The sequence below is a fragment of the Cheilinus undulatus genome, linkage group 15 (assembly GCF_018320785.1).
Source record: "Cheilinus undulatus linkage group 15, ASM1832078v1, whole genome shotgun sequence".
Classification (NCBI taxonomy): Eukaryota; Metazoa; Chordata; class Actinopteri; order Labriformes; family Labridae; genus Cheilinus; species Cheilinus undulatus.
In genome coordinates this window covers 19573403-19599136 of record NC_054879.1, presented here as the reverse complement: position 1 = coordinate 19599136, position 25734 = coordinate 19573403, and the positions used below count along the sequence as shown (strand labels likewise).

At 38.8% G+C, this 25734-nt stretch overlaps 1 protein-coding gene across 1 annotated transcript in view; it reads right to left on the bottom strand.

Moving 5' to 3' along the window:
• The window catches only part of LOC121522630 (contactin-associated protein-like 5), a 37215-nt gene extending 14612 nt beyond the window's left edge, over positions 1-22603 (bottom strand). The window contains exons 1-10 of the mRNA XM_041807180.1: positions 22508-22603; positions 6481-6591; positions 5581-5774; positions 5170-5317; positions 4115-4318; positions 3832-4016; positions 3601-3741; positions 1838-2099; positions 747-890; positions 508-667 (exon numbers count right to left, since the gene is read on the bottom strand). Coding sequence (XP_041663114.1) covers positions 508-667; positions 747-890; positions 1838-2099; positions 3601-3741; positions 3832-4016; positions 4115-4318; positions 5170-5317; positions 5581-5774; positions 6481-6591; positions 22508-22583 — 1625 coding nt within the window. The 5' untranslated portion in view covers positions 22584-22603. The remainder of the gene's footprint in view (positions 1-507; positions 668-746; positions 891-1837; positions 2100-3600; positions 3742-3831; positions 4017-4114; positions 4319-5169; positions 5318-5580; positions 5775-6480; positions 6592-22507) is intronic.
• Between the last annotated feature and the right edge of the window lie 3131 nt (positions 22604-25734).

Here is a 25734-nt window from a genome sequence, read left to right as displayed (position 1 = left end):
CATGACAACACACAACACATTTTGATCTTCCATCACTGTTTTCAATAAAACCAAACTCGAGATAGCTTTCCTCATATCTTCTCAGTTTAGCTGGTTGGGCCTAGCATCACTTGATGAAGTGGACACGCCTAAATATTTATCTATTGTTGCTAGCTGGACCTGCACACCAAATGTGTCCTGAGCAAAGTGACTGATGTGTGACAAGTGATTGATTTACGTGATATGTCACAGTCATATCTGAGTTTTTATTGGCCCAAAGCTATGTGGGTATCATTGGTATGGTTCATTTACGGCGCTGTGGTCCCTATATGTATTTATTTGCTTTAAATGACATGGCATTACTTTAATAATTTATTTTGACTGATCTCACGGACTCCCAAGCTGTGGCACGTGGACCCCCAGGGGTCCCTGGACTCCAGTTTGAGAATCACTGCCTGAGAACATGAAGCCCTGGGTAATCACCCGACTGTGCCCCAAGGTATAAACCTGTGCTAACTGCTTGTTTACCTGTCTCTGATGCTGCAGGTGTCAAACTGCAGCTCATTGTATACTCCCAGCATGCCTTTCTGCATAAGTCGAAGGTCGATGGTGTGGTTGTTGATGGAGATGAGACGCATGCAGCCCTGGAAAGATGGCATCTGGCCAGGACAGCCAGCAGGGGGGCAGCCTAGTAGAAAACAGAGATCTTTGTCTGGAGGAGGTCTCACCCTGATCTTTAGGGAAGAAACAGATAAATCACCACATACCTCCGAAATAAAAGCCTCCTTGGACCTCAAGCAGCTCCCAGCGCTGCATGGTGGATGCTGGCTCGCTGTCCAGGGTCAGACTGACCTGAAGATCCCGAGTGTCCAAGCTCACTGAGTGCCACAGACCATCACTGATCTGCTGACCTGAGGACAGAGATCAGAACCTTATTGTGAGATAGTGTTAGTGGCTGATGTTGGGTCAACCAGTTCATGGAACCATCAAAACCAAGTCAAGAAGAAGAAAGATGTTTCTGTGGATGTCAGAGGGGCCAAGGCAAGTCAAAGCAACACTAGTTGATTCAACAGTGCAGTTGCAGATTAAGTCCAAGACATTATCTGCATTTTGGATTGGAGTGAAAAAGGAGTACACTCTTCAAGGTAGGAGTGCAGCCACACCCATCCTTGTAACAACATATCGTGAGATTGTTTTTTCTGCCATTGCCTCAGTCAAGACAAAATACAGATCAAAACTGGACTGACCTGACAAAAATTTTAATCTGTCAAAGGGGGGTCCAGCAGGAAAAAGTTTGGGAGCCACTGCATTAACTCTCACTGGACTTTATCTCTACTCTTTAGACCTGCACACTATGTGCTATACGCATATAGATAAAACCACTATAACCTAATCACCAGAAAAACTTGCACTGCACATTTGTACAGTTTCTCCTTTGTGCACCTTTGCACATACTAATACTGTAATTTATATTTTTATTTAGCTTCTATATATTATATTTGTATCTTTTCTTTGACGTTTGTGCCTGTCCATAAATATTATGTTCCTGTATTTGCAGGTTTCAGTGAGCTGAGAACATTTCTGTAAAGATAAAGACCTCTGAGCAATTCATATATCAAGTGACTGGAACAGAATGACTCTGACCTGTAGAAATCTCTGATACAATCTGTTTATTAATGAGCTTTTATTAGGAGAGTACCAGTTTTTAAATTTCCCTCTCACCTGCAGATATCTCTGATCATTGATGAGCTTCTGTTATAGGAGTTATGGTATTAAAAGTGTGCTCTCACCTGTAGATATCTCTGATGATTGATGAGCTTCTTTTAGGAGAGTTACGGTATCAAAGTTGTGCTCTCACCTGTAGAAATCTCTAATGCTGTCTTCTCGTCGATGTTCAAGATTAGACGATTGTCTCTGATTCGTAGACTCAGTCTCTGGTTATCTCCGCTCAGTCGTGATGACATCAGCAGTCCATCGGTGTTCCATGTTCTGAACTGGAGGTGGACTGAAAAACCTCCCAAACTGGCTGACGGTGAGGGTAAGGAGAGGTAGCTGCTGCTGGAGCTGAGGAAGGTAATGGCGAGCAGCGAGGGTCGTGAGCATGAGAAGGTCACGTTACCCTGAGGGATGAGAGACAGCATTCAAAGCTGTTTAAAAATCATTAGTGATAGAGCATAATGGTTAATTATGTTTAATGAAAGTTGATGATGCTTAATGATAGTTAATGATGGTTATTGATAATAAATTATGGTTAATGAAAGTTAATGATAGTAAATGATGGTTAATGATAGTTAATAATAGTTATTATGTTTAATGAAAGTAAATGATGATTAAGGATAGTTAATAATGGTTAATTATGTTTAATGAAAGTAAATCATGGTTAATGATATTTAATGATGGCTATTGACAGTAAATGATAGTTAATGATAGTAAATGATGGTTAATGATAGTTAATAATAGTTATTATTTTTAATGAAAGTAAATGATGATTAAGGATAGTTAGTAATGGTTAATTATGTTTAATGAAAGTAAATGATGGTTAATGATATTTAATGATGACTATTGATAGTAAATGATAGTTAATGATAGTAAATGATGGTTAATGATAGTTAATAATAAATGATTATGTTTAATGAAAGTTAATGAAAGTTAATAATAATTGATGATAGTTAATTGTGTTTAATATTTGTTCATTATGGTCAATTATGTTTAATGTTAGTTAATGATGGTTAATGATTTTTTTCATATTGATTACAGTGAATTATAGTGAATTATAGTTAATCATGTTTAATGATAGTTAATGATGGTTAATGATTTTTAATTTTAGTTAATTATGTTTAATGATAGCTAATGATGGTCAATGAAAGCTAATCATAGTTAATGATGTTTAATGATAGTTAAAGTGTACATAAACCAGCAGCTCAAAGCTAACTCTGCCCGCTTCAGGAATTAAAAAAATGCGCAGTAAGTGGGCAGTTCGGTACTGAGAGGAATGAGGGGAGAAGGATGGGATTTCCAGATGTGGTGGGAGTGACAGTGACACCACCTTGCCAGAAAGTGACACAGAGTCTCGTAGCACTGCTGCCGCAGAGTGATCTTTTAAGGTGGAGGATTTTTCCCCTCCAGAGTCTCCTGAAGCAGGCTGTAGTGTGGTGGTGGACTGTGGTGGTCCTGAGCACTGCCTGTTTGGGCCATTGGATCCAGCACCTATATTACTTAAGCTGGAGCTCTCTGAGCCGAGGTAGTGCAGGAGAGGATGGGAGTGGTCTCTGACTGGTATGTTATTTGGAGGCGGTAACCTTCTATCTTTTATATAAAGTTTGTGACGTAGAAACCCACTGATGGTAGGTTTCTATGTCACATAAGCTGCTGTTTTTCAGAAAATATTTTTCAAAGTAGATGTCCGTTATAGCTAATTAAAAGTCATAAAATGAAGATTTTTATCAGTTTGGGTCAAATGTCAGAAATAACACCAGCATTGATGTGCTTTATCAAAAAATGTTAAAGTGTTCACTATCTCTTTAATAAGAATAACTTATGGTTAATTATTCAAAGAATGCATAAACCATAGTGGGGCTCACTGCTCTGCTCCCTGCTGATTGGCTGTTTCAGACTCACCACGGTGTAAATCTGTGGTTTGCGTCTCTTGGCAAGGTCGATTATGTTGATGCCATTGTAGTAAAGATTCTCCATGCAGCCGTCAAAGTTCCTCCTTAGGAATGTTCCAGGTTTACCGGGCAGAGGGATCCCACCAAAACTCAGCTGGATGGCACAGAGCAGACGCAGAAACTATTATTCAAATGTCATCACCACGACTTCCCCATCTGTTCTACCTGCACATGTGAAACTGACCTCATAGTCCACCTCCAGAGACTTCCCCTGCCCCCGGGTCGTGAAGTGCTGCGTGTGTGAGTCCAGGCTCACATTCACCTGCCTGTTAAAGCGTTCCACGGTCACTGAGTGCCAGAACTGGTCGTCCAGCAGCGAGCCAAGGGTGACTGCAGCCAGACTGCTGCTGAACCTCAGCCGGGTGTCGTCTGAAAGAAGGGGAGCATATGAGTGACCTGATTGGCTGGCTCAACTGTCAATCAAACTGGAAGCTTTAAATAAAGGGTTTTAAATGTTTCTGTCTCACCAAGGTGGAGGTAGAGGGACAGTTTTCCCTTGTGCAGCTCCAGGGTCAGGTGGTCTCCTCGCTGACCCTCCCCATGAACCAGAACACCTTCGGCCTGGCGGCTCTTAAAGCGCAGAGAGATGACATCCTTCACCGTCGACATGGACTTCTGGTTAAAACGGTACAGCAGAGAACTCCTGCCGTCAAAATCCGCCACATCAGACTCTAGACCAGAGACATCAAGATCAGATAGACCCGTAATACAGGAAGAGAGACTAAGAATGATCTGTAGGGGGACAGACTCTAGACCAGAGACATCAGAATGAGCCCAACCAGTAAAACAAAGAAAGAGAGACTAAGACTGAAAAGGGGGGCAGACTCTAGACCAGAGGCATTAGAATCAGCCAGACCAGTAAATCACAGAAAGAGAGAATAAGACTGATCTGTAGGGGGACAGACTCTAGACCAGAGACATAAGGATGGGCCCAACCAGTTAATCACAGAAAGAGCGATTAAGACTGATCTGTAGGGTGACAGACTCTAGACCAGAGACATCAGGATTATCCAGACCAGTAATAAAGAGACAAAGAGACTAAGAGTGATCTGCAGGGGGGCCAGAATCTAGACCCAAATACTTGGGGAAATAAATTTTGGCATACCGCTTATGGGTAACTAAAAAAAATGTTCAAGAATTTTCACAGAAATCGTTGATCATTTGGAATTTTGGGGAATTTGTGTGGATTTTACAGGAACATTTCCCATAATTTCTGACCTCTAAAGTGGTCCTTTAGGTCCTCTTTCAACAGCTGAAGACCACCAAAAACACTCAGCCTTAACATCTGCTCTAAAACTGATCCAGATTCATCCCTACCCTAAAAACATTCAATCCTTGACTCCTGTCTTGGTTCTGATTTGTCTTGGTTCTGATCCAGGTCTAGAGTTTATTTTAGGGGTGGTGTTTCCTCCTGGTCTGTCTGTGCTCTAGGATCACATCTATATCTGTGGCTGAATGATCTAAAAATGAGAAGTTAGAGCTGTTTGTATGTTTAAACATGGAGATTAATTTAGTCACTGACTGTAGGAGCAGCCGTAGACCTCCACCCTCAGGCCGATACCACCACCAGGGTTCCAGTCCAAAGGGACAAACCGCAGGAACCGAGTCCTCAGAGAGGGCGAGAGCTTGTTCTGGACCACAGAGTCAGAGTTCACGTTCCCAACAAACACCTAAAAAAAAAAAACACCCACAAATTTAAATGATTTTACTGAAATTGAACAGAAACACTTGACTTGGCTTGAACTGACTAGAACAAAATAAACAAGACTAGACTCTGTTGCGCTTAAGATTAATAGTGAGGTTTAAACCATTCCTGGGGCAAAATCTCAGACCTGTCTAGACTTTAATCATACAGGTATCAGTGTTATTGACTTTAGATTAATACTAAGGTTTAAACCACTCCTGGAGCAGACTCTCGGACCACCCTACTCACCTGTCCACCGTCCTCCCCACAGTACTCCTTCCACACCTGGCCAGTGTCGCTGTACAGCAGCAGGTATCTTCTCACCCAGTCTGAGCTGGAAGAGCGCCCCTGTGTGGCCACAGCTGTCACCTCTGTTTGCTCCCTGAGGTCCAGCTGCAGCCAGGGCTCCCGGTCCATCAGTAAAGGCGACCAGCCTCCAGATCCTGATGGGGAGTCGGAGAAGCTAGTTTCTGTCTGCATCAGTAAAGTACAGTTCCAAAAACATTTCCAAGGCTCTGAACATCCCCCAGAGTTCAGTTAAAGGGGACATATTTTACCCTTTTAAGACACATTTATTTTGTTCTCTGCCTTTAGAGAAATAATGAGAAAAAAAACATAAGACGAGAGAGGACCGTGATGCAGAAAGAAATATAGAGAGCAGCTGGGATTCAATCTGTACTCTGTCAATAGAGTACAGCTATTATAGACCACTTAGTCAGTGTGCAAATGCTTTATCAGTGTCAAAAGTTGAGAAACATTTCTATTGAGTTCTATTGTTTCACCACTTTCCAACATAATAATAATGGCTACAATGTTATATGACATTAGTTATTTCCTCTCACACCTCCACAACAACACAAATGAATGTGATGTGTGGGCTACAATGAGGATTGAAGTAAAACAAAACAAGTAATGCCTGAGTTACTTTTCAAAGTAACTAGTTACTTTTACAATGCACTAACTCAGTTACTAACTCAGATACCTTTTGTAAGCAGTTACTAGTTACTGCTTACTCTGTAAGCTACTCTGTAACTTGCCCTACACTGCTAAATACTGACTAGGAGATGAACCTCTGATATCTCCAGATGTCAGTAAGTAGATCTCACTGGTCAAAGACTGATGATGTATTGATTTGTGATTGGTCCTCACCGTCTCTGCGGTTGACCCTGGCGTGGTGAGCAACAGAGCTGAAGGTCGACTGAGATGAACTCTGGAAGGAAGATGGAGGTAAAGACGACACCAGAGGACCACTGCACGAATCTATGAGAGAACACATGACACATGTTTAAAACCAGACTGAGTGAGTCAAACTAGACCAGATCCAGGACTAGAGCCTGTCACATAAAGCTGAGAGGGCCAAACCAGGCCAGAACCTGAACCTGTCACATGGAGCTGAGAGGGATAGAGCCCTCCTCTCCTTGGTGTCCTTTATGTTAAAAAGCTTTTAAAAGACGAGGGACAGTTCTTTCTGGCATGGCAGAGTCATGACGTATGCAAGCAGTAACAAGAGACCGTTAAAAGAAGAACAAATAACAGCAGTGAGTTGTTTTCTTTTCAAAAACAACAGAAGTCGTGTACCGACATGTCTACAGTGGCCATGGTTAACGTTATGCAGTTCTGTACGGAGTTTACTCCTTTGGTAGGGGCACAGCTTAGTAGCGGCTGTGTCACGTGTTTTGTTGCTCTGATTGGCCTGTAAAGATGTGACAGAACATTCATCCAATCATCCGCTGAGTTTTTTCAAAGGCTCTGCCCTTTACCAAACGCTGTCTATGAGTGGTTTATCAGATGGATGTGTGAAACACATCCATCTGGCGTGCCAGGTTAGTGATCTACTTGGTATGTAGAAAAAAGCATTTTTGATCCTCTAACAGGAAGTAGACTCAGTCCTGATATAAGGCCATATCAAAGCCTCACACTCAAACCAAAGAAAAAAATGACCAATAATGCAAAAATGATCAATAATGACCAAGAACAATCAATAGTATCCAACAATGATCATTAATGACCAATAATGGCGAAGAATGTCCAACAATATTCAATAACTATTAGTGATGATCGATAATGATAGATCTGAGATATCCAGCTGACTGAAGGACGAAGAGCCGGGCAGAGGACTGATCAGGATTAATGAGGATTATGTTTTTTGATTCTGGATTAGGACTTGTCAGAGTTATTATCACATTATTGAATGATCATCAGTAATCTGACTTCTGCTGCTGGATTATCACTGAGTTGTGTCCTAGTTCCTCAGACTTGGTCATTATATTTCATTTTAAAGCTGCAGCAGCACTGATTTATCATTTTAGGGGTGATGGAGCTGCAGCACATCTAGAATTAGTTTACAATTATCTGGGAAAAGCTGGGAATCCTCCAGGAGGAGCTGGGAAGGAATACAAGGGAAAGAGATGAATGGACGGATGGATGGACGGATGACTAGATGGATGGAAGGATGGAAGGATGGATGGATGGATGGATGGATGGATGGATGGATGTTTGGATGGATGGATGGATAGACTGACGGACAGATGGATGGATGGATGGATGGATGGATGGATGGATAGACTGACGGACAGATGGATGGATGGATGATGGATGGATGGATGGATGGATGGATGGACGGATGGAAATAAAGTCTGGAATGGTTTACTCTCTATGGACAGTAAATAGAGACTGGTAAACTGTTCCATAGAGAATGTTAAACTGTCCCAGTAGGGGCTATATAGACTAGTCAACTGGTCAACAAGTCAACTGTACTGCTGTGTGATGACCTTTTTTGGGAATTTGAATGAAGTGATGAAGTGATGGAGTCTGACTGTCTTATGTGTCGGGGAGGAAGTTCCAGAGTCTGGGTGCTGAGCAGCTGAAGGCTCGGATGCCTATGGTACTGAGGCGTGACGTGGGGATGGTTAGTAGTCCAGCAGAGGTTGAGCGGAGGGTGTGGGAGGGAGTGTATTCATGAAGGAGGTCGCAGAGATAAGCGGGGGCTCGGCTGTGGAGAGCTTTATAGGTGAGGAGAAGGTTTTTATAGTGGATGCGGTATTGTACAGGGAGCCAGTGAAGTTGAATGAGAACAGGGGTGATGTGGTCAGAGGATTTGGTGCGGGTAATAATCCGGGTGGCCGAGTTCTGAATGATTTGAAGTCTGTTGATGAGTTTGGCGGGGAGTCCAGTGAGAAGGGCGTTGCAGTAGTCGAGGCGGGATGTGACAAGTGAGTGAACCAGTATTTTGGTGCTGGATTGGGATAGTGATGGGCAGAGTCTGGAGATGTTGCAGAGGTGGAAGAAAGCAGTCCGGGTGATGTTTTGGATATGAGGTGCAAGTGAGATTTGTTTATTGTTTCAACAGGTTTCAGAGTCAGTGCTGTTGTGAGCGGCCAACTGGTCATACACTAGTCATATGGTTCCATATCATTTTGTATTTGCTTGTATTGTACGGGGCTGTTTCCATCCTATATAGTTTTCCTATTTATCACGTAGAGCAGAATCCTATATTGCCATCGATTGTTGTCCTCCCTTCCTTTTCTAACATCTTTGGGGCTTGAGTCTCGAGTTAACAGTTTTAACTTAATGTCAAACAGAGCTTTGTTCTCAGAGAGGAGAAATGTTTTAGAAGAATCTGTGACCATTAGATTATCCCAGAGCAGCAGCTGATCAGAAACATCTCTCTGTATAGATAAAGCTTAATCAGTTATCGCATGGTCAATACATCTGAACAGGCAGCAGAGACAGCAGCCAGTGCTGGATTATGGTTCATCCTTCGTGACATTAAATCTGTGTCCCTGATGATTGATAGATTAATAATCTCGGTTCAGTCAGATTAACATCATCTCTTTAAGAGCTGATGGGTCTGACCCAGACATTAACCTAGTCTGTTTTAAAATGTGGTTTATTAGCCAGAGTATGAGACTACAGTCAGGACTGATTCTTCAGTCTGTAGACTCTGTTCTGTCTTTTATTACTGCAGAGCTGCAGTCTGAGTGGATTCTCTCTGCTAAAATAAAGGATCAATACATGAATTATAGCAATGTTTGGAGTCATAAGGGTGTGTTAATAAAGACACAAGATAAAGCTTTACTAATACAGAAGCTACAATTAGCATTCAGAGAGTGATGAATATAATCTATCTAATTATCTAATCTAAATCCTTGACAAACCCAGAAAATGGGCCCCTGATAAACCAAGAGAAAGGGCCCTGATAAACCAAGATAATTTTTCACCCATTTGCCCCTCTTTTCTAACCTTTTTTGCCCAAATTTGTGACTTTTTGCCACCTTTTTTTACTTTAAATTTTTTTTTCTACTTCTTGCTGCTTTTGGACATTTTTTTCACCCACTTTTTCAAGTTTTTTTTCCCATTTCCATTTAATTTTTCACCTTTTCACCCATTTTGTCATCTTTTATTAAAAAGTTTTTTTTTTTTTTTTTTTTTTTAATTTTTGCCCAATTTGGCAACATCCTTTTGCAACTTTTTTCCTAATTTAGCCACCTTCCACCCATTTTTACCACTTTTTCTAGGACGATGATTTTGCTGACCTCCATGGTCCCCAGTTTGGCTGGGCCCCAGAAAGCTCTCCCCTTTATCCCCACTCATGGTCGGCCTTGGCTGTAGTGTCTCATAAACACGGCTGGTTTTAAAGGGAAAAGACTAAAATGACGATCAAGTCCATCAGTATTTATCACAGATGAAATAAAGTAGTCTTTGTAAATGAGCCTCATTTCTGTCTGTTGAAATACTGAAGTTATTTCCTTTATGATAAAAATAAAAGTTTAGTGCTGTTGTGACACACATAAAATATGTTGTCACATTTTGTGTTTTTTGTTTTCAACTGTGGAAATTATTTTCTGTGGGGAAAAAACAGTAATTTGAGCCCTTATGGCCGATAGTATCTTTGCTTTATAACTGATATGATTCAGTGTGATTTAACCATAGACTGTAGAAAAAATGGGACAAAGCTTGAGTAACATCAGCAGTGGGCGGTAATGCACCAAAGCAATGGGTGCCAGCTGCCGTAAAACCGAAAAACAAAAAAGAAAAAGAGTAACATCAGCTGTCTGCTTGCAATAGGCAGGCTCAAACAGCTTCTGAAGCCAATTCTTGTTCTTTCCTGCTCTGGTCTAACCTGACACGCCAGATGGATGTGTTTCACACGTGTTTCACACATCCATCTGGAAAACCAGTCATAGACAGCGTTTGGGAAAAGGTAGAGCCTTTGAAAAAAAATTTCAGAGGGTGATTGGATGAACGTTCTGTCTGTTTTTCAACAGTTTTTTACAGTGAATCCGTAACCATTAAAAGCTTGTAAAAGTATATATAAAGACTCCAAGAGATATTTACAGATACTTCTCTACTAAAGGTGCATACTGCTGAATTATGTAACTGTTTATGGATTCATGCATTTGTGTTCATGTCTGGTTTTCTAGGGCCTGAGCCCCGACCTCAGTCTGCATGGACCCATTCAAAATTAAAAGAATTATTCTTACTATTTTCTCTGTCAAGACAATTGCCTTTTGGGGGCCTTATCATGCTCCAAAACACACCAAATTCTATGGCTTGTTAGTTCCTGGTGAAAAATTTCGTATTGTGGTGGTTCCATAACCTGACACATCAGATGTGTTTCACACGTCCATCTGGGAAAGCTTCAATAGGAAATGGTTGAGAAAAGGCAGAGGCTTTAAAGAAAACTCGGGGTATGACTGGATAAACGTTTTGTCTGTCACATCTCTATGGGCCAATCAGAGCAATAAAACACGGGACGTAGCTGCTATCAAGCTGCGCGTGCGCAGCTACTGAGGAGTATCGCGAAATATGGCGACTATAGACATGTAAGTACTCGACTTTTGTCGTTTCTGAAAAGAAAACTCACTGCTGTTCTTTGTTCTTCTTTTAATGAAGAAATGTCATGTTCTGATAATAATTGATAATAATAATAATTTTATTTATATATCACTGATCAAAACACGGTTTCAAAGTGCTTTACAAAATGCATAGAATAAAACAACACTGTAAAAAAAATTCCGTTAAATTTACGGTAAAACGCTGGCAGCTGTGGTTACCAGAGATTTACTGTAAAAATTACGGTGAGAATGTATGAGAAAAAACTGTGTTTTCATTCTACAACTGTAAATATTACAGTTCAAACCTGTTTTTTTTTAACTGTAAATTTCTGTTAAAAAAAATACAATATTGTAACCATTTATACAAGGATTTGCTGTAAAAATAACAGTTATACTGTAACCATATTTACAGTAATTTGCTGTACAACTTACTGTAATTTGATGTAGAAGTTACAGCTCTATTACAACATTTTCTACAGGGATTGGCTGTAAAAATAACGATAATGAAACGAACCTGTTTACAGTAAATTACTGTAAAAACACCAGAAATCCTGTAAACCTAAATACAATCTATCTCAGTAATAAAAACAGTAGACCCGTATAATGTTAAACGGTATTTTATTATAACTACTTAAATTTTACAGTAAATTACTGGCAGCTGTGGTTACCAGAAATTTACCGTAAAAAATACAGTACAAAACATGAGAAATTACAGCTGATATTTGCAGATTTTACGGTAGTAGCAAAATACTGCCCAACTTTAAATTTTACAGTAAATTACTGGCAGCTGTGGTTACCAGAAATTTACTGTAAAAAATACAGGACAAAACATGAGAAATTACAGCTGATGTTTGCAGATTTTACAGTAGTAGCTTAATACTGCCTTACTTTAAATTTTACTGTAAATTACCAGCAGCTGTGGTTGCCAGAAATTTACTGTAAAAAATACAGTACAAAACATGTGAAATTTCAGTTAATTTGCTAGATTTTTGCAGTAGTGCCCTAATACTCCTACTTTTAACAAAAGATTCAAGCTCTCTGATAAACAATAAGAAACTCTGCAGTTATATGTTTGCAATAAAAAACCTTTCAACACATGTGATAACTTGTCTGTATACTCACAAAGCAGTTTAGATCTTGGAAAAAAAAAAGCTTGTGTCCATATGTATGCGACAGGTAGTCCTTGGTGTAACGCATGAAGATGAAACAAAGTCATTTGCCCCTAAATGATTGAAGAGTAATGAGTCCAGTCTTGACTGAAGAAGGCCTTCCACTTGGGAAGCTTCACGTGGCCAAGAAACTTCATCTTCTTGAAGACTTGAGCACAGTTCATCAGGTGTTCTACTTTGGACTGGCTCCATCCTCTCTGCAGGAAGTACATATACAAAACAAAGTTAGAGTGATTCAGTGCTTCAGTTTAATGCCTACACAGATGTAAATTTGAGAAAACTAGGCTCTAATAAGCCATGCTTACAATCAGCACAACAGAATAAAATAAACAGTGTGTACAGTACATACAGATCGCTTCTATAATAGAATATGGTGAAGAAACGCAAATGTACCCACAAGTGCCAGCTATTAAGTCAGCAATCACCTAACAACAGCCAATTACTTTTTCCGTTATTGATTATAATGAGACAGTTATGACATATTAATTGCAATTTGCTTTTCCTTTATAGTTTAGAGCTGTGGTGCCCAGGCTTGTATCCACTGAGCTCCCCCCTCCTTCACATATCCAAGAAGATATGGACCCACACAAAAAAGTGACATAGCTATTGCTGTAAAAACTAAACATAAATTTGAATTGATGTCATTATTTAAAGCAGTTTTAATTTTGGCAGATATTTTTAATTTTAGTCTTAGTTTTAGTCTTTAAGTGAAATGAATTGTAGTTTCAGTCACATTTTAGTAATTTCTGTCCATTTAGTTTTAGTCCATAAAAGTCCTCACATTTTAGGTTTTACTTTTAGTCCAAGCATTTATTGTCTTGCTTAAATCTGGTACCAAGTCATAGTGGGATGTTCTCTGCACCCTGCCAAACCTGGGGTCCCTGCTTTCTACAGCTGAGAGACAGAAGAGCTACAGCTGCATTGTTTTTTGACAGAATTACCCACAGTGGAGAGGTATCATGGATTTTGAATGTCCGACGAAAACTACATTACATTCTAGTCAAAAACTAAACTTAGTTTTTGTCAGTTTTAGTCATCACAGATCTATTTTTGTTAGTCTAGTTTTTGTCATGGAAAACAAAGCTGTCGATGAACATTTTTAGTCATAGTTTTAGTCGACGAAATTAACACTGGTTTAAAGCTACACACCATAGCCCAAACCACAAGTGTTAGCAAAAGACCTTGGTATGAACCATTCATAAGGGTTATATTGTGATTTTAGGTAGTTGAACCACAAGATAAATATTTGCAAACTATGCTCTTTATTTATATATTTACCTGTAAGACCACCCAAATAAATATAGAATTTGCTTTTACATGTCAATATAATATATAATTTTATATATAATTTCTATATAATTTCCCTTATGGGGTGAATAAATTTATTATTTTTTTGTATTAGTGTAAGACTACCCATTAAGCCCAGGCACCATTTAAGCCCACTTGCGACTTTGAAGTCAATTTAAAAAAAAAAAAAGAAGAGGGGCCTGTCTTATGCTATACATTATTTTGTCCAATCACACAATTTCTTAATTATATGTCAGTTTTTGTTTGACACCAATCACATTTGTAGATATTGAAAAAGGCCCGCCTACATTTGTGCAGTCTCAAGGAGGCTCAGATAAAGTCGCCTCAAAACTTTGGTGTTTTGGGACCCCTCAGAAAGAACCTCTTTTCAACCATTTTCAGCCACTGACTTGTTAAGTACATTCACATTATGTAATTTGAGAGATTATTGATTAGTTTTTTTGTGTATAAACATGTATTTTTTTTGTAATTTCTTACTATTTAGTTTTATGTGAAAAGATGAGTCATGCTAGCTAGCGTAGCAAGCTAATCACTAGTCAATACATGTAGCCCTACTGATAGATACACTGCTTAATGATTAAAAATGATAAGTACACAAACTAAGTGTTTTCTGATTCATTTTACATAAATCTTACATAAAACTTTGAACAAGAATTCCTTGATAATTCAGAAAGTTTGGCAGAAGAGGAATAACTGTGATGGCAAGTTTTGCAGCATATTTAGCCTACAGGCATTTCTTTAAACATTTGTTTAACTTTGGTGAGAACATATTATCTTCATTTCCCTGGTAGTCACTGTAGTACCATTTAAGCCCAGTGTGTTCCATTTAAGCCCATCTGATGTGTTTCAATAGAAAAAAATGAAATTTTGAGGTTTGATAGCTTTTCGCTGTAATCCTGTGTTGGATGTTGTTATACTAACTTCATTAACACGAGTACATCACAGATCACACACTGACCAGAAGAATTGTTATGTCAGTTAATTTTGCATAATTATTTGTTTATAGTGAGAAAAATGCCAACAAAAAAGAGGAATTACAGCAACTGTCCTAAAATCATCATTGTTACAGCCAAACATTAAATCCAAGTTCAATAAGATATTGTTGATTCACTGTAATGTCATTTAATACTTTTAAAAACAAACACATTTTTTTTATTTTGTCAATATTGAATCAAATTTTGTCAATATTAAATAAAATGTTCAATGAAATGTTAAATACTGAAGCCAATGAAAATTAGGTTTAGGCCTACTTAGTCATGTTTGTGGTGGTCCATTGTTACAAGCCAAACATTAAATCCAAGTTCAAAAAATAAATTGTGTTTAACATGTATAACATGTTACTGAATTAATATATGTTTACTACTTGAAAAATGTAATAATTTTTAAAATTTCTGTCAATAAACGTGGTTGTGGGCTTATTTGGACAACACGTGGGATTAAATGGTACTTAGGTACCAATTAAGCCCATGCCAGACTTTGACTTTATTCATAACATTTCTTTAATTTGTTCTCTAAAATATGCATAAGTAAATAAATATACCTTCAAATGAGGGATTAATTCTTCATTCTTACAAATGATCATGTTTATAAACCATCTTAGTATCTATGAAAAATATGTGAACTTAGATTTTGGTGGGCCTAATGGGTACACTTACCCTAAATGCTTTGGGGTACAAAAGGATTTTGCTGTAACAAAGATGATGGGTGCTGAATTTTAAATCAATCATAATGAAAACATATGACTCACACAGAAAACTGTATTGGCCCCCATATGGTGTGATCATCAGAACACTGAGAACAAGCTGGACAAAGCAGTGGCATGGCAGTATTCTGGGTATTTCTACATGACCAGATTAATGCAGTGCTTGGTGTAAACTACATAAAATAAACATAAAATGGCTTCATGTTGCTTAAAGAAAGATTAATCTAAAGAATTTATTGAGGTATGTACAAATGCTGTGCAAGGCTTACCATTATTTTTCCTTGATAACTGGCGTCTTTTTAGAAGAGTGGAATACCGGAGACAGTATGAAGTAATGGAGTCCTAGTCACCACTAGCAGAAGAAACAGGACCTTAAAAAAGAGTAAGGAAAAATAGAAAGACAAGGTAAAGCACCAAATCATGTCAACTTAGAAGTTTTGAACACTTATGTATGCACTGATTGCAAAGTACTATCCAATTTTTGAATTCACTCAAAAAAGGAGGGGACCCAATCTCTTCTTGTCCCGTGAGCTGAATGTCTTGTCACATCCCTTGTGTTTTGTGGCAGAAGCTACAGCAGACACAAAAATGCAGATATACATGTAGAGTGATCCAGCTGTTAAGCAGTTATCAGACGGGTGTTGCTGTGTTTATATGTTCTTCTAAAATCAACACTAAGCTGTGACTGGTGCTACCCTCTCCACTTAGAGTGTGTGTTGATCCCACAGCTCTGTAAGTCATCTTGCTTGCCCTTGCGCTTTTTCTGCTCACAACAGTTTTGGTTTAGAAAAAAATGCTGCACATCTATTTCTTTTATGTTTTTTAAATTTGAAAATTTGGATACTATCAAACCTAAAAATCTGAACCAGAATCTTTATTGTCATTGTACACAAGTACAACGAAATTTTGCACAGTTCCATTCAGTGCAATTATTATTACCTCTGCCAAGGAGGTTATGTGATCGGCAGGGTTTGTTTGTTGGCAACATAACCCAAAAAGTTCTGGCTCGATTCTGATGAAATTTTCAGGAATGTCAGAAATGGCAAAAGGAAGAACTGATTTGATTTTGGGACTGATCCAGATCATCGTCTGGATCTAGGAATTTTAAAGGACTCTTCACTATTGGGAGATAGGGCTAATGGCGGAGGTCTGCGCTCTCTGAGTGCTTTTCTAGTTTATTATTGCAACTGCTCTGGGATATGTGCTGTTTTTCAGTCTGTTAGTTTTGGCTCTTATTGTCCTGAACCGTCTTCCTCAGGATAGCAGTTGTTACAGGTGACAATAACACAGTTATAAAAATAACTGATATTGTATCATATGATGCACACGGCTGGAAGGAAATAAAACATTTTGCCAGCATTACACTATACCATATAACTACCTCTAAAGAGGAAAAATTATTACCTCTGTAGGAACTCCTGAGTGGATCCCAATGCTGGTCAATGCATAGCATGAGCTGCCTTGAAGCCTAGCAAGAGGCTCCTGGGAGGATGATAAAAGTAGAAAAGAATTACAAGCAAATCATCCATTACCATCCAAATGAGTCTTTAAAGTGTTTCTGAGATCCACTTACTACAAAAAACAATACATGGGGCAGGCTTTCCACTGGTACCCCATCTGGCAAGAATGTTTCAACAAGGCAAAAGAGGTTGTCTTCTTTTTTGTCGAAACAGGAGAGAAGCCCTTTATGTCCTCTGAGCAGCCCTCCAACTGTCCTCTCTGAATCTTGAGCTTTGTGGCATCCTGCAAAAATCAAGTGAGCTATTAAATCTTTAGTGCCATGACACTGACGTGCACATATCCCCATTGTGCATTTAGGAGGTGCTGGAGCCAACAGGTAGTGCCCAGGACCACCACAGTCCACCACCACACTATCCCCTTTATTCCTGGGGCCTACTGCAAATGTGAATATGGGCGAAACTTCCGGTGCCAAAACGGAAGTAGGCTACATTAAATACATGTATTCTAGTACAGCAACTAACTATAGATGCTAACAAAGAACGACAGTTGTTTCAATAGGAATTCTTCTGGAATTAGTAAATATTTATATTTTTGTTATCACATGTTCACATTGTTTGTATTATAAGCTGTAGATAAGTAAATAAGGTGGATACCACATTATTCCTGGGGGTCTACTGTAGCTATGAATGGAAGTGGAACTTCCAGTACAGTAACAATAATAGCAAAAACATGATTTTTCCAAAGGCTTACTAAAGTGATTTAGTGTCAACAGTGGTTGTTCTGAAATAAATAAATATTTGCGGTAATAAATACTGCTTCATTTTTGTTAAATCAATGAGCTGAAATGTTTTAATCATATTTTCTGTAATGCTCAGTACCTGTTGCTATGTTCATGGTACTAATATTATGACAAAGTTAAATATGTCTCTCACAACATGCTGTCCACTGTCTAAATGCATCGGGGATGTGATTCTTTTAGTATTAATTTATCATTAATTCTTAATACAAAACTTGACATTTACCAAACTGAAGAGCTGGCAACTTGAGTCATGGATAATTTTATAAATATAATTCCCATATTTAAGAGGGATTAGTTTGTAAAATGAGAATTTCAGCAACTCCACAAACTAGAAATGTATCTTTTTATACCGATATAAAGCTACTAAAGTTAGCTAAATATGCCCTTGTAGGTTATCTAAAGTAATGTCATCAATTTGAACTCTCCAGTAGAGGCTAGAGAAATAATAATAATATTATCCCGTCTGAGGTGAAGCAGTCTAACTTTATGTAGTTTAGTATTAAAATTGCTTTAATAGTCACGTTTAGCATCTCGTTTCTATGCAAAGTCCCATTTAGATAGAACGGAGCGGAAGTTGCGCCCATATTCATGGAGGGATAGGAATAAGCTGGAAAGCCTACCTCAGGAGACTCTGAACACAGATATGAATGTGACTCTGAAGAGGAAAAATCCTTCACCTTAGGTCGCTCTGAAGCATCAGTGCTGCGGCGGGACTCTCACTTTTTGGCTAGGGGACATCACGGTCCTCACGGTCACTCCCACCTCATCTGGAAAACTCCGTCCTTTTTCTTTCCTCTTCCCAGTGTTCCCAGTATCCAACCGCCCATTTTTGTGCATTTTTCAAAAGTCTGAAGTGGGCGGAGTTAGCTCTGAGCTTGGGGTTCACTTATGGTCCCCAACACAGCAAGTGTTCAACGTTCTCCACGCTAAAATGACAGCAAAAAATACATATCAAACAGCAATGTTGGCTGGTCTAGAATTGAAACAAAATGCCTCCTGACCCATTTAACTTCTACCTATAAACACGTGGTGTTACTGAATGAAAAGAACTCAAGAAATATTTGACACTACGACAAAAGAAGTTCTACATACCTTACCAATAGCTCGTAGGCTGATGCTACGGGTGACGTCGAATTAATACACGCCAATGTCCTGCTTTGTATTCCATCTTCGTTTGCAGCTCGTTCTCACGAGCAGACAGCAACTTTATGAAATATTTCCGCACACGAGACCACAGAAGACACGAAAACGCTGTAGTTTACCAGGCAGCCGTTGGCGGTTTGATTTTCCAACGAACCACACACGCATGCGTATAAGGGCCTTCTTTCCCCGCGCCTGCGCGAAACCGTATTCGCGCATGGCAATTGACTGCAACCACAGTGCGCAAACGCATTTGGAGAAAGCAGCACTGTTAGTGTACATGGAGGGAGGTGCCTGGAAACTGTTCACTCTGGAGCTCGTTTCCAAATTGTTCCATTTTTAAACACCCAAATCGCTGTTCTAGTACAGACAGAATAGAAATCGTTCCTGTGTAGACAGGGTTGAATACGGGAAACAGTTTTTCAATTAAGAATTTTTTTTCCCTTAGAAATCAATTTGATAGACTATATGCACAGTTCCCATTCATTTTTAAAACTGATTATGGAGGGTTTCTTGTCATTCTATTTGCATTCATGTTTAAGTTGTTTAACCAGTAAAAATAACTATTGTATTTATATAATGTATATACTATATATTCAACTGTATTATATACATATTATATATACAGTATGTATCTCTCTCTCTCTCTCTTTATGTATATATAAAATAGTTCTTTCCAATTACCTTGTTATATTTCCTATCGGTAATATGTGTCATCCAATTTCAGTTCTGAAAGATTGACTGAAACATTAAAGTACATCAATGTATTTTGTGTTAGATGCATTAAAGGAAGTGGAATGGCTTTACAAATGCAATGGCATTCTTTGTGAGAGCAATTAACATCATTCTTTTCCAATAAATCAGTTAAACTAAAATAATTGACCACTTTCATCCATCAAATTAAGAACAAACAAAATGATTTTTGGTACCATTCTTGGTTTCAATAAGGTTTTCATATTAACTGTAACTGTCCGTTTATTTCACAAGGCAGCATCATGTGGTGTAGCACTGAGAAACAAATGTGGACATAACAACAAATTGGTGCTTGTTCACAGGTTTTGCAGGTTGACAGGTTTTTACTGTATTTTCTACAGAACTTTCCTGATCATGCAGTATTTTTAACCTCTTGTCCCTGCTAAAATTACGGTATGTGATTGCAATTTTTTTCACAGATTTTTACTGTGAATTTAAATGTACATGAGAGAAAAGTCTGTAATTTTAACAAAATACTACTGTAATTTTTAGAGTAATTGCCCGTCTTGAAGATTACAGTATTTTTCCTTTATTTTCACAATCTTCTTTCGTTTAAACGGTACAATTTTGTAATTATTACGTACTTTAATTGTAAAAATTTATGTTTCATACCGTTGCTTGATTTACAGCAATTCTGTGTATTTTATACAGTAATATATGTTTATTTGTTTTACGGTCTTTTACTGTTGCTATTTGACAGTCTTTTGCCGTATTTTCTACGGACATTTTTTACAGTGAAGATAAACAGGGACAGATTAAAAACAAGAACAAACAACAGTAAAAAAGGAGATGATGAATATACATAGTAAAAAACAATGGCTAAACTGGCGCTTTAGCAGCATCCCCGCTAATCTCTTCCTCCATAACTGCACCAGCTCTTGCTGCTGCTTGTTTATGTCACGACTCTCCTGCGCCTGAAAGTACTGCCCCTCATTGTTGATTGGTCCTGTCACTTTTTAACCGGGCCCAAACGGTTAAGATGGGAGCTTTGCAAGATGGATTTGCCAGTGAAAAGCAAGGAAACGGGTGTATCCATCTGCTTTCAAGGTTAGTGGTGTCATTTATGTAGGTCAAAAATATTTTTTATTATAACTCAGCAAAGCTGATGTCAATCTTCATGAAACTTCAAAGGCATGTTGTAACTTCCACTTCCTGAATACATCAATGTACAATGTCTCATTTTGTCACAGCAAGCAGAAACATCTGATGTGCTTCAAATTTTACATGTATAATCAAGGTCTGCCCTTCTAAAGGTTAATTTCATGGTTTTGCTGTAGCACCCCCTACTGGCAACAAGATGTTGACTCAATTGGCCATTCCTTTACATGTATTAGGGAGTTGAACCATTGAAGTTAAGATTTTGATAGAAGGGCCATAATATTCATCCAGAACAGTGAATGTGGGGTTCATTTTATTCTCTGTAGTACCACCTACTGTAAAAACAACACTAGCACCTCCTACATAATGTCTTATTTCTTTTTGCTTTTACATTAGAAAAACACTCATGCTTTTATCACCTCTACATATCGACACGCTTTTGTCATACTGCTACCTACTGTTAAGAAGCAGTACTACCCCGCATAAAAAAGCAGATTTCATAATTTTTAGTTTAATGACACTCCTGGGAGGATCTAAATGGTCTCTCTAAAGAAATTATGGCACGGGTGTGCAACACCTGACAATTCCCACATAGCCTTGGTTGCTATACATGCCAACATGTGCTGGGGTGCAAAGGCCCTCCAGTGCTGCTTGCAGCCCTAGACCTGTTTGGGTTAATGGCCTATTTAAAGGTAAATCAATCAAATCTGGTACTATGCTGACTGTTTTGTCTGTCTGGTTTCTAGCGGAGGAGACAGTGAGAGTGATTATGAAGATGGAGAACTGCCTGGTCAGCTGTTACTGCTTGTGGCTCTTCAGCTGGACTTCCTGCTCCCTCCATCCAGTCAAAGAGGCATCGCTCCACTAGAAGCGCTTTTGGACAGGTTTCTTGCCTACAGCCTTCCCTTCACAAACTGACATCCATCTCCAAGTTCAATACTCTTTCTTCAGGCTATTTGCCCTCTAAAAGATGTAAAATCCGTCTAATTTTGTATATTCGTACAACTCATTCTTTATCTATGTACATTTTTACAACATTCAATATGAATCTGATCAAAGTGTATTCAAACTCTGTTGTAGTTATATAATTTTATTTCAGTTCAAACATACAAAGAGGTCTGAAGGGGTTTCACATGAAGAAGAGAGATTATATTTGACATAGTAGGCTATATATCTATGATGATACTCAATTACATCTAAAAATAGCCAAATAGAGTTGTAAATAGATAAAATTAATGATATCACCTATAAATGGAATTCAATAAGTTAAACAGTCTTGTTTTCTGAGTAATATCAAGTGGCACAGATGGTGCCAAATTGTGCCAAAATGGCACAGTGGAGATTGCACCTGCACATACCTTTGTTACAACCTCTGTGACTTTGCACTGCTTCACTTTATTTAGATCAATCTTGGCAACAGTAATGTTGACATGTCCATGGGTTCCAACAGAGCTTTTGAGGCTGCTACAGCATTTCACAGGAGATGTTTACTCTAAAAGTGTACAAGATTTTAGACGGACTCTTCTGCTGAAATCTGTAAAGAGTCATCTTTACATTGATACCAAGTTCATATAGACCATGTAATTGCAAAGTTATGCTCAGTTGTGTTTGGGGATGCCTTTTTCGCGCTTGAACTTAGAAAAAGGGGCTCGGGCTAAAGAGGTTAACAGTGTTAGAGTCAAACTAGATGAATAAAGACAGCAGGAGTACATCATTCTGGTTTTGAAATACATCCTGGAAGCCACAGAGATCTACAGGTAAATAAGAGTAACAAAAGTAAATGACTCACTTTTTATACTTTGTTTTGACATTTTTATACTTCATTTAATACTGTTGTTAGTATTAATACTGATGTTCGTGTCAAGGTTAGTGTTAATTTCAATGTTAATGTGAGTGTATTCATACTCACAGTGTGCAGCAGCAGAAACAGGCATGACAGTAAAAATCCACCACAGAAGAAGAAACAGAGACGGAGAAACGTCCATGATGACAGGATGATGCTCGATTGTCCTGCTCTGTGAGAGAGAGAGAGAAGAATGAGGCTGCTGCTCACAGGGCGATAGAGTGATGAGGGGAGAGAGAGAGGCACTATAGTCGACCCTCTCTCTATCTTGTTCTCTCTCTCTCTCTCTCTCTCTCTATCCTGTATGGTGGCCCTGGAGGAATGTTAACTGTAGGAACTGAGGAAACATTTCACTGAGAGCAAAAATATTAAATGTAAATTAAACATAAAAATCAAAAAGATTTGATGAAAAACATTTAGTCCTAAAAAAAGGCTGCCTATAAGGGAGTGCAAAGGGGAGAGCTTTCTGGGGCCCATGGAGGTCACTAGAATCCCAGTCCATTGTAAAGTTAATCTTTGATAATCATATTTTATTTTAACCTGATTAATAACCACTCTGATTAAAGCAACTAAACATGGATTTTACTTAATTAAGCTGGGGTACAGTGTAGCTTTTTTAAATGTAAACCCCTTTTATATAAACAGAATTACCCTTTTATTAGTGATGGACGGATGAGGAAAGTAATGTCTGACTTTATAGCTAGGCCATGATGTGCACAAATCTCAGGATACCAGAAAATGAAACAGAAGAAACTGAGACAACTTTAAGGAAATATAGTAAATAAGGGTAGCCCGAACCGTGACTCTAAAAACCGAGGTACATATCAAACCAAAAATTTTCCGTACCGTTACACCCCATCAGTAAATGATTGAATAAAAGACCCAAAAATGGGTTTAAAGTGGCAGAAAAAAAAATTGAAAAAAGTGACATAAATGGAAAAATGAGCTCAAAGTGAAAAATGGGTAAAGGGCAAAAAAAAAAAAAAAAACTGACAGAAAAAGTAGCTAAAAAGTGGCAGAAATGGGTGAAAAGGGTCAAATGGGAGAAAAGTGATACGCTGATACAGGCTCTTTAATGTGAAAATAAACTCCAGTCATATATCTAGACCTTAATATTTAATATGTCCCCCTGTGGGGGTTGAGCCCTCAGGCCGAGAATGGCTGAAATAAATGAGAGTTTTAATGGACCTGTCCATTCAGGTTTTAGGAAGTCCAAACTCAGAGATCTGAGCAGGGCGGATTTCTCTGTGCTTTTATTTTTGGCCTTTTATTTAGAGGAAACCTCTGTTGGCCCTTAAAAGCTCTAAAATGAGGATTAACTGCTGAGATAACAGGATGAAACCAAACATGCTGTATAATAGAACCAGTACTCAGATACTGCTGACATTAATAATCTGATAATGGCTGGTGGTAGTGTTAATCTGAGGTAAATTAAAGATAATCCAACAGTGAAAACCTTTAAACATAAATGAACAGAGAATATTTTTGTCCTGTAACTGATCTGAATGAAGCTGCTTTAACTCATTAATCCATTTTATTCTTCACAGAGAGTCCATCTATGTCTGCAGCACAGACACCTGTTGCTCTCTCTGATATTATTTATTAGTGTAGTTTTTATTTTTCATCTTTTTTAGAAATTGGAAGTGTCCAGTAACTCCGTAGATGACCTGTATGTCATCAGCGGTGGTGCACGCCTACTACGTCATGTTTCGTTCCGATTGGTCCACAATGAATGCCACAGACAGAACATTGATCCAATCACCCTCTAAGTTTTATTTTGAAAGGTTCAGTCCTTCCAAATACCATTTATGGGCCGTTATCCAGCAGTGTGGTGCAGGTCGTGACAGTTTGGGATTTTTATGTAGTTTTTACCTCATCTTAATTTTTAGTTTAGTTTAGTTTTTATTCTGCAGAAATGTTTCATTTTAATAATAATAATAATAATGATAATAATAATACATTTTATTTGCAGGCACCTCTCTCGGCATTTAAGTACACTTCACAGGGATAAAAACAAAATAAATTAAAATAACAGACAAAAGTTTAACACAGTATTGTATGGAACAATGTAATTCCAGTGAGAATGCTGTCCTGAACAGTTGGGTTTGAGTCTGGTTTTGAAAAGCGGAAGAGAGTCGATGTTTAGTAGAAGGAAATATGCAGGCTGGCTGATAAACTTAAAACAACAAGTAAGGCAATTTGTGTTTGGTACATTATTTCTTTGTTGTAACAATGCTTCTTGGTAATAAATCTTATGCCATTGGAAAGTCTGTTTATTTCCCTTTTAAATGATGCCACATTTGTAAGGATCATGCATTTGTGGGATGAGCAGCAGAGCTGAGTATGTGGGTTGCGCCCATGAAAAATGGGCCAAATCTTCTCTGCCAATGCCAAACAGCTTATATTGCTGTTGCTACTGACTCTTGTTTTGAGCTTCTGGTACCCCCAGGTGCTACCAATCAGGTGCCTGATTGGCAGCACCTGTGAGCATGGGCCCTGCTACAGTGGTCAGTAGATGTCTGCTTCAAGAATCAGCATGCCACGTTTGACTGATCTGGGTAGGGCCCGTTGGTTGGGCAACTTTAAGCTGGTGTTCCGCAAAACCAAGTTGCAGCATTGTTTGGAGTGAACCCTAGAACCATCTCTAAACTGAAGGCCAAGTTCCATATAACAGGGAATGTCAGAGACAGGCCACGAAGTGGGCAACCCAAGAAGACAACACCCCAAGAATACTGTTTTTTCACCCTGTCAGCAAGAACTCTATCCACCAAGATGACAACACTCGCCCCCACAGATCGGGGTTTATCAGAGACTACCTCCAGAATTTGGGAGTGGAGAGGATGGAATGGCCTGACAGCGGTCCTGACCTTAACCCCATTGAACACTTGTGGGATCAGCTTGGGTGTGCTGTTCGTGCCAGAGTGACACACACAACCACGTTGGCTGACTTGTGACAAATGCTGGTTGAAGAGTGGAATGCCATCCCACAGCAGTGTGTGACCAGGCTGGTGACCAGCATGAGGAGGGGGAGCCAGGCTGTTGTGGCTGTGTATGGTTCTTCCACACGCTACTGAGGCTCCTGTTTGTTAAATTGTCAATATGTCTTGTTGTCAATATGTCTTGTTGTCAATATGTCTTGTTTCTTCAAACTTCAATCATCCAATCCACCAAACACCAAACAAGAGTCAATGGCAGGATCTGTTTGGCATTGGCAGAGAAGATTTGGCCCATTTTTCATGGGTGCAACCCACATACTCAGCTCTGCTGCTCATCCCACAAATGCATGATCCTTA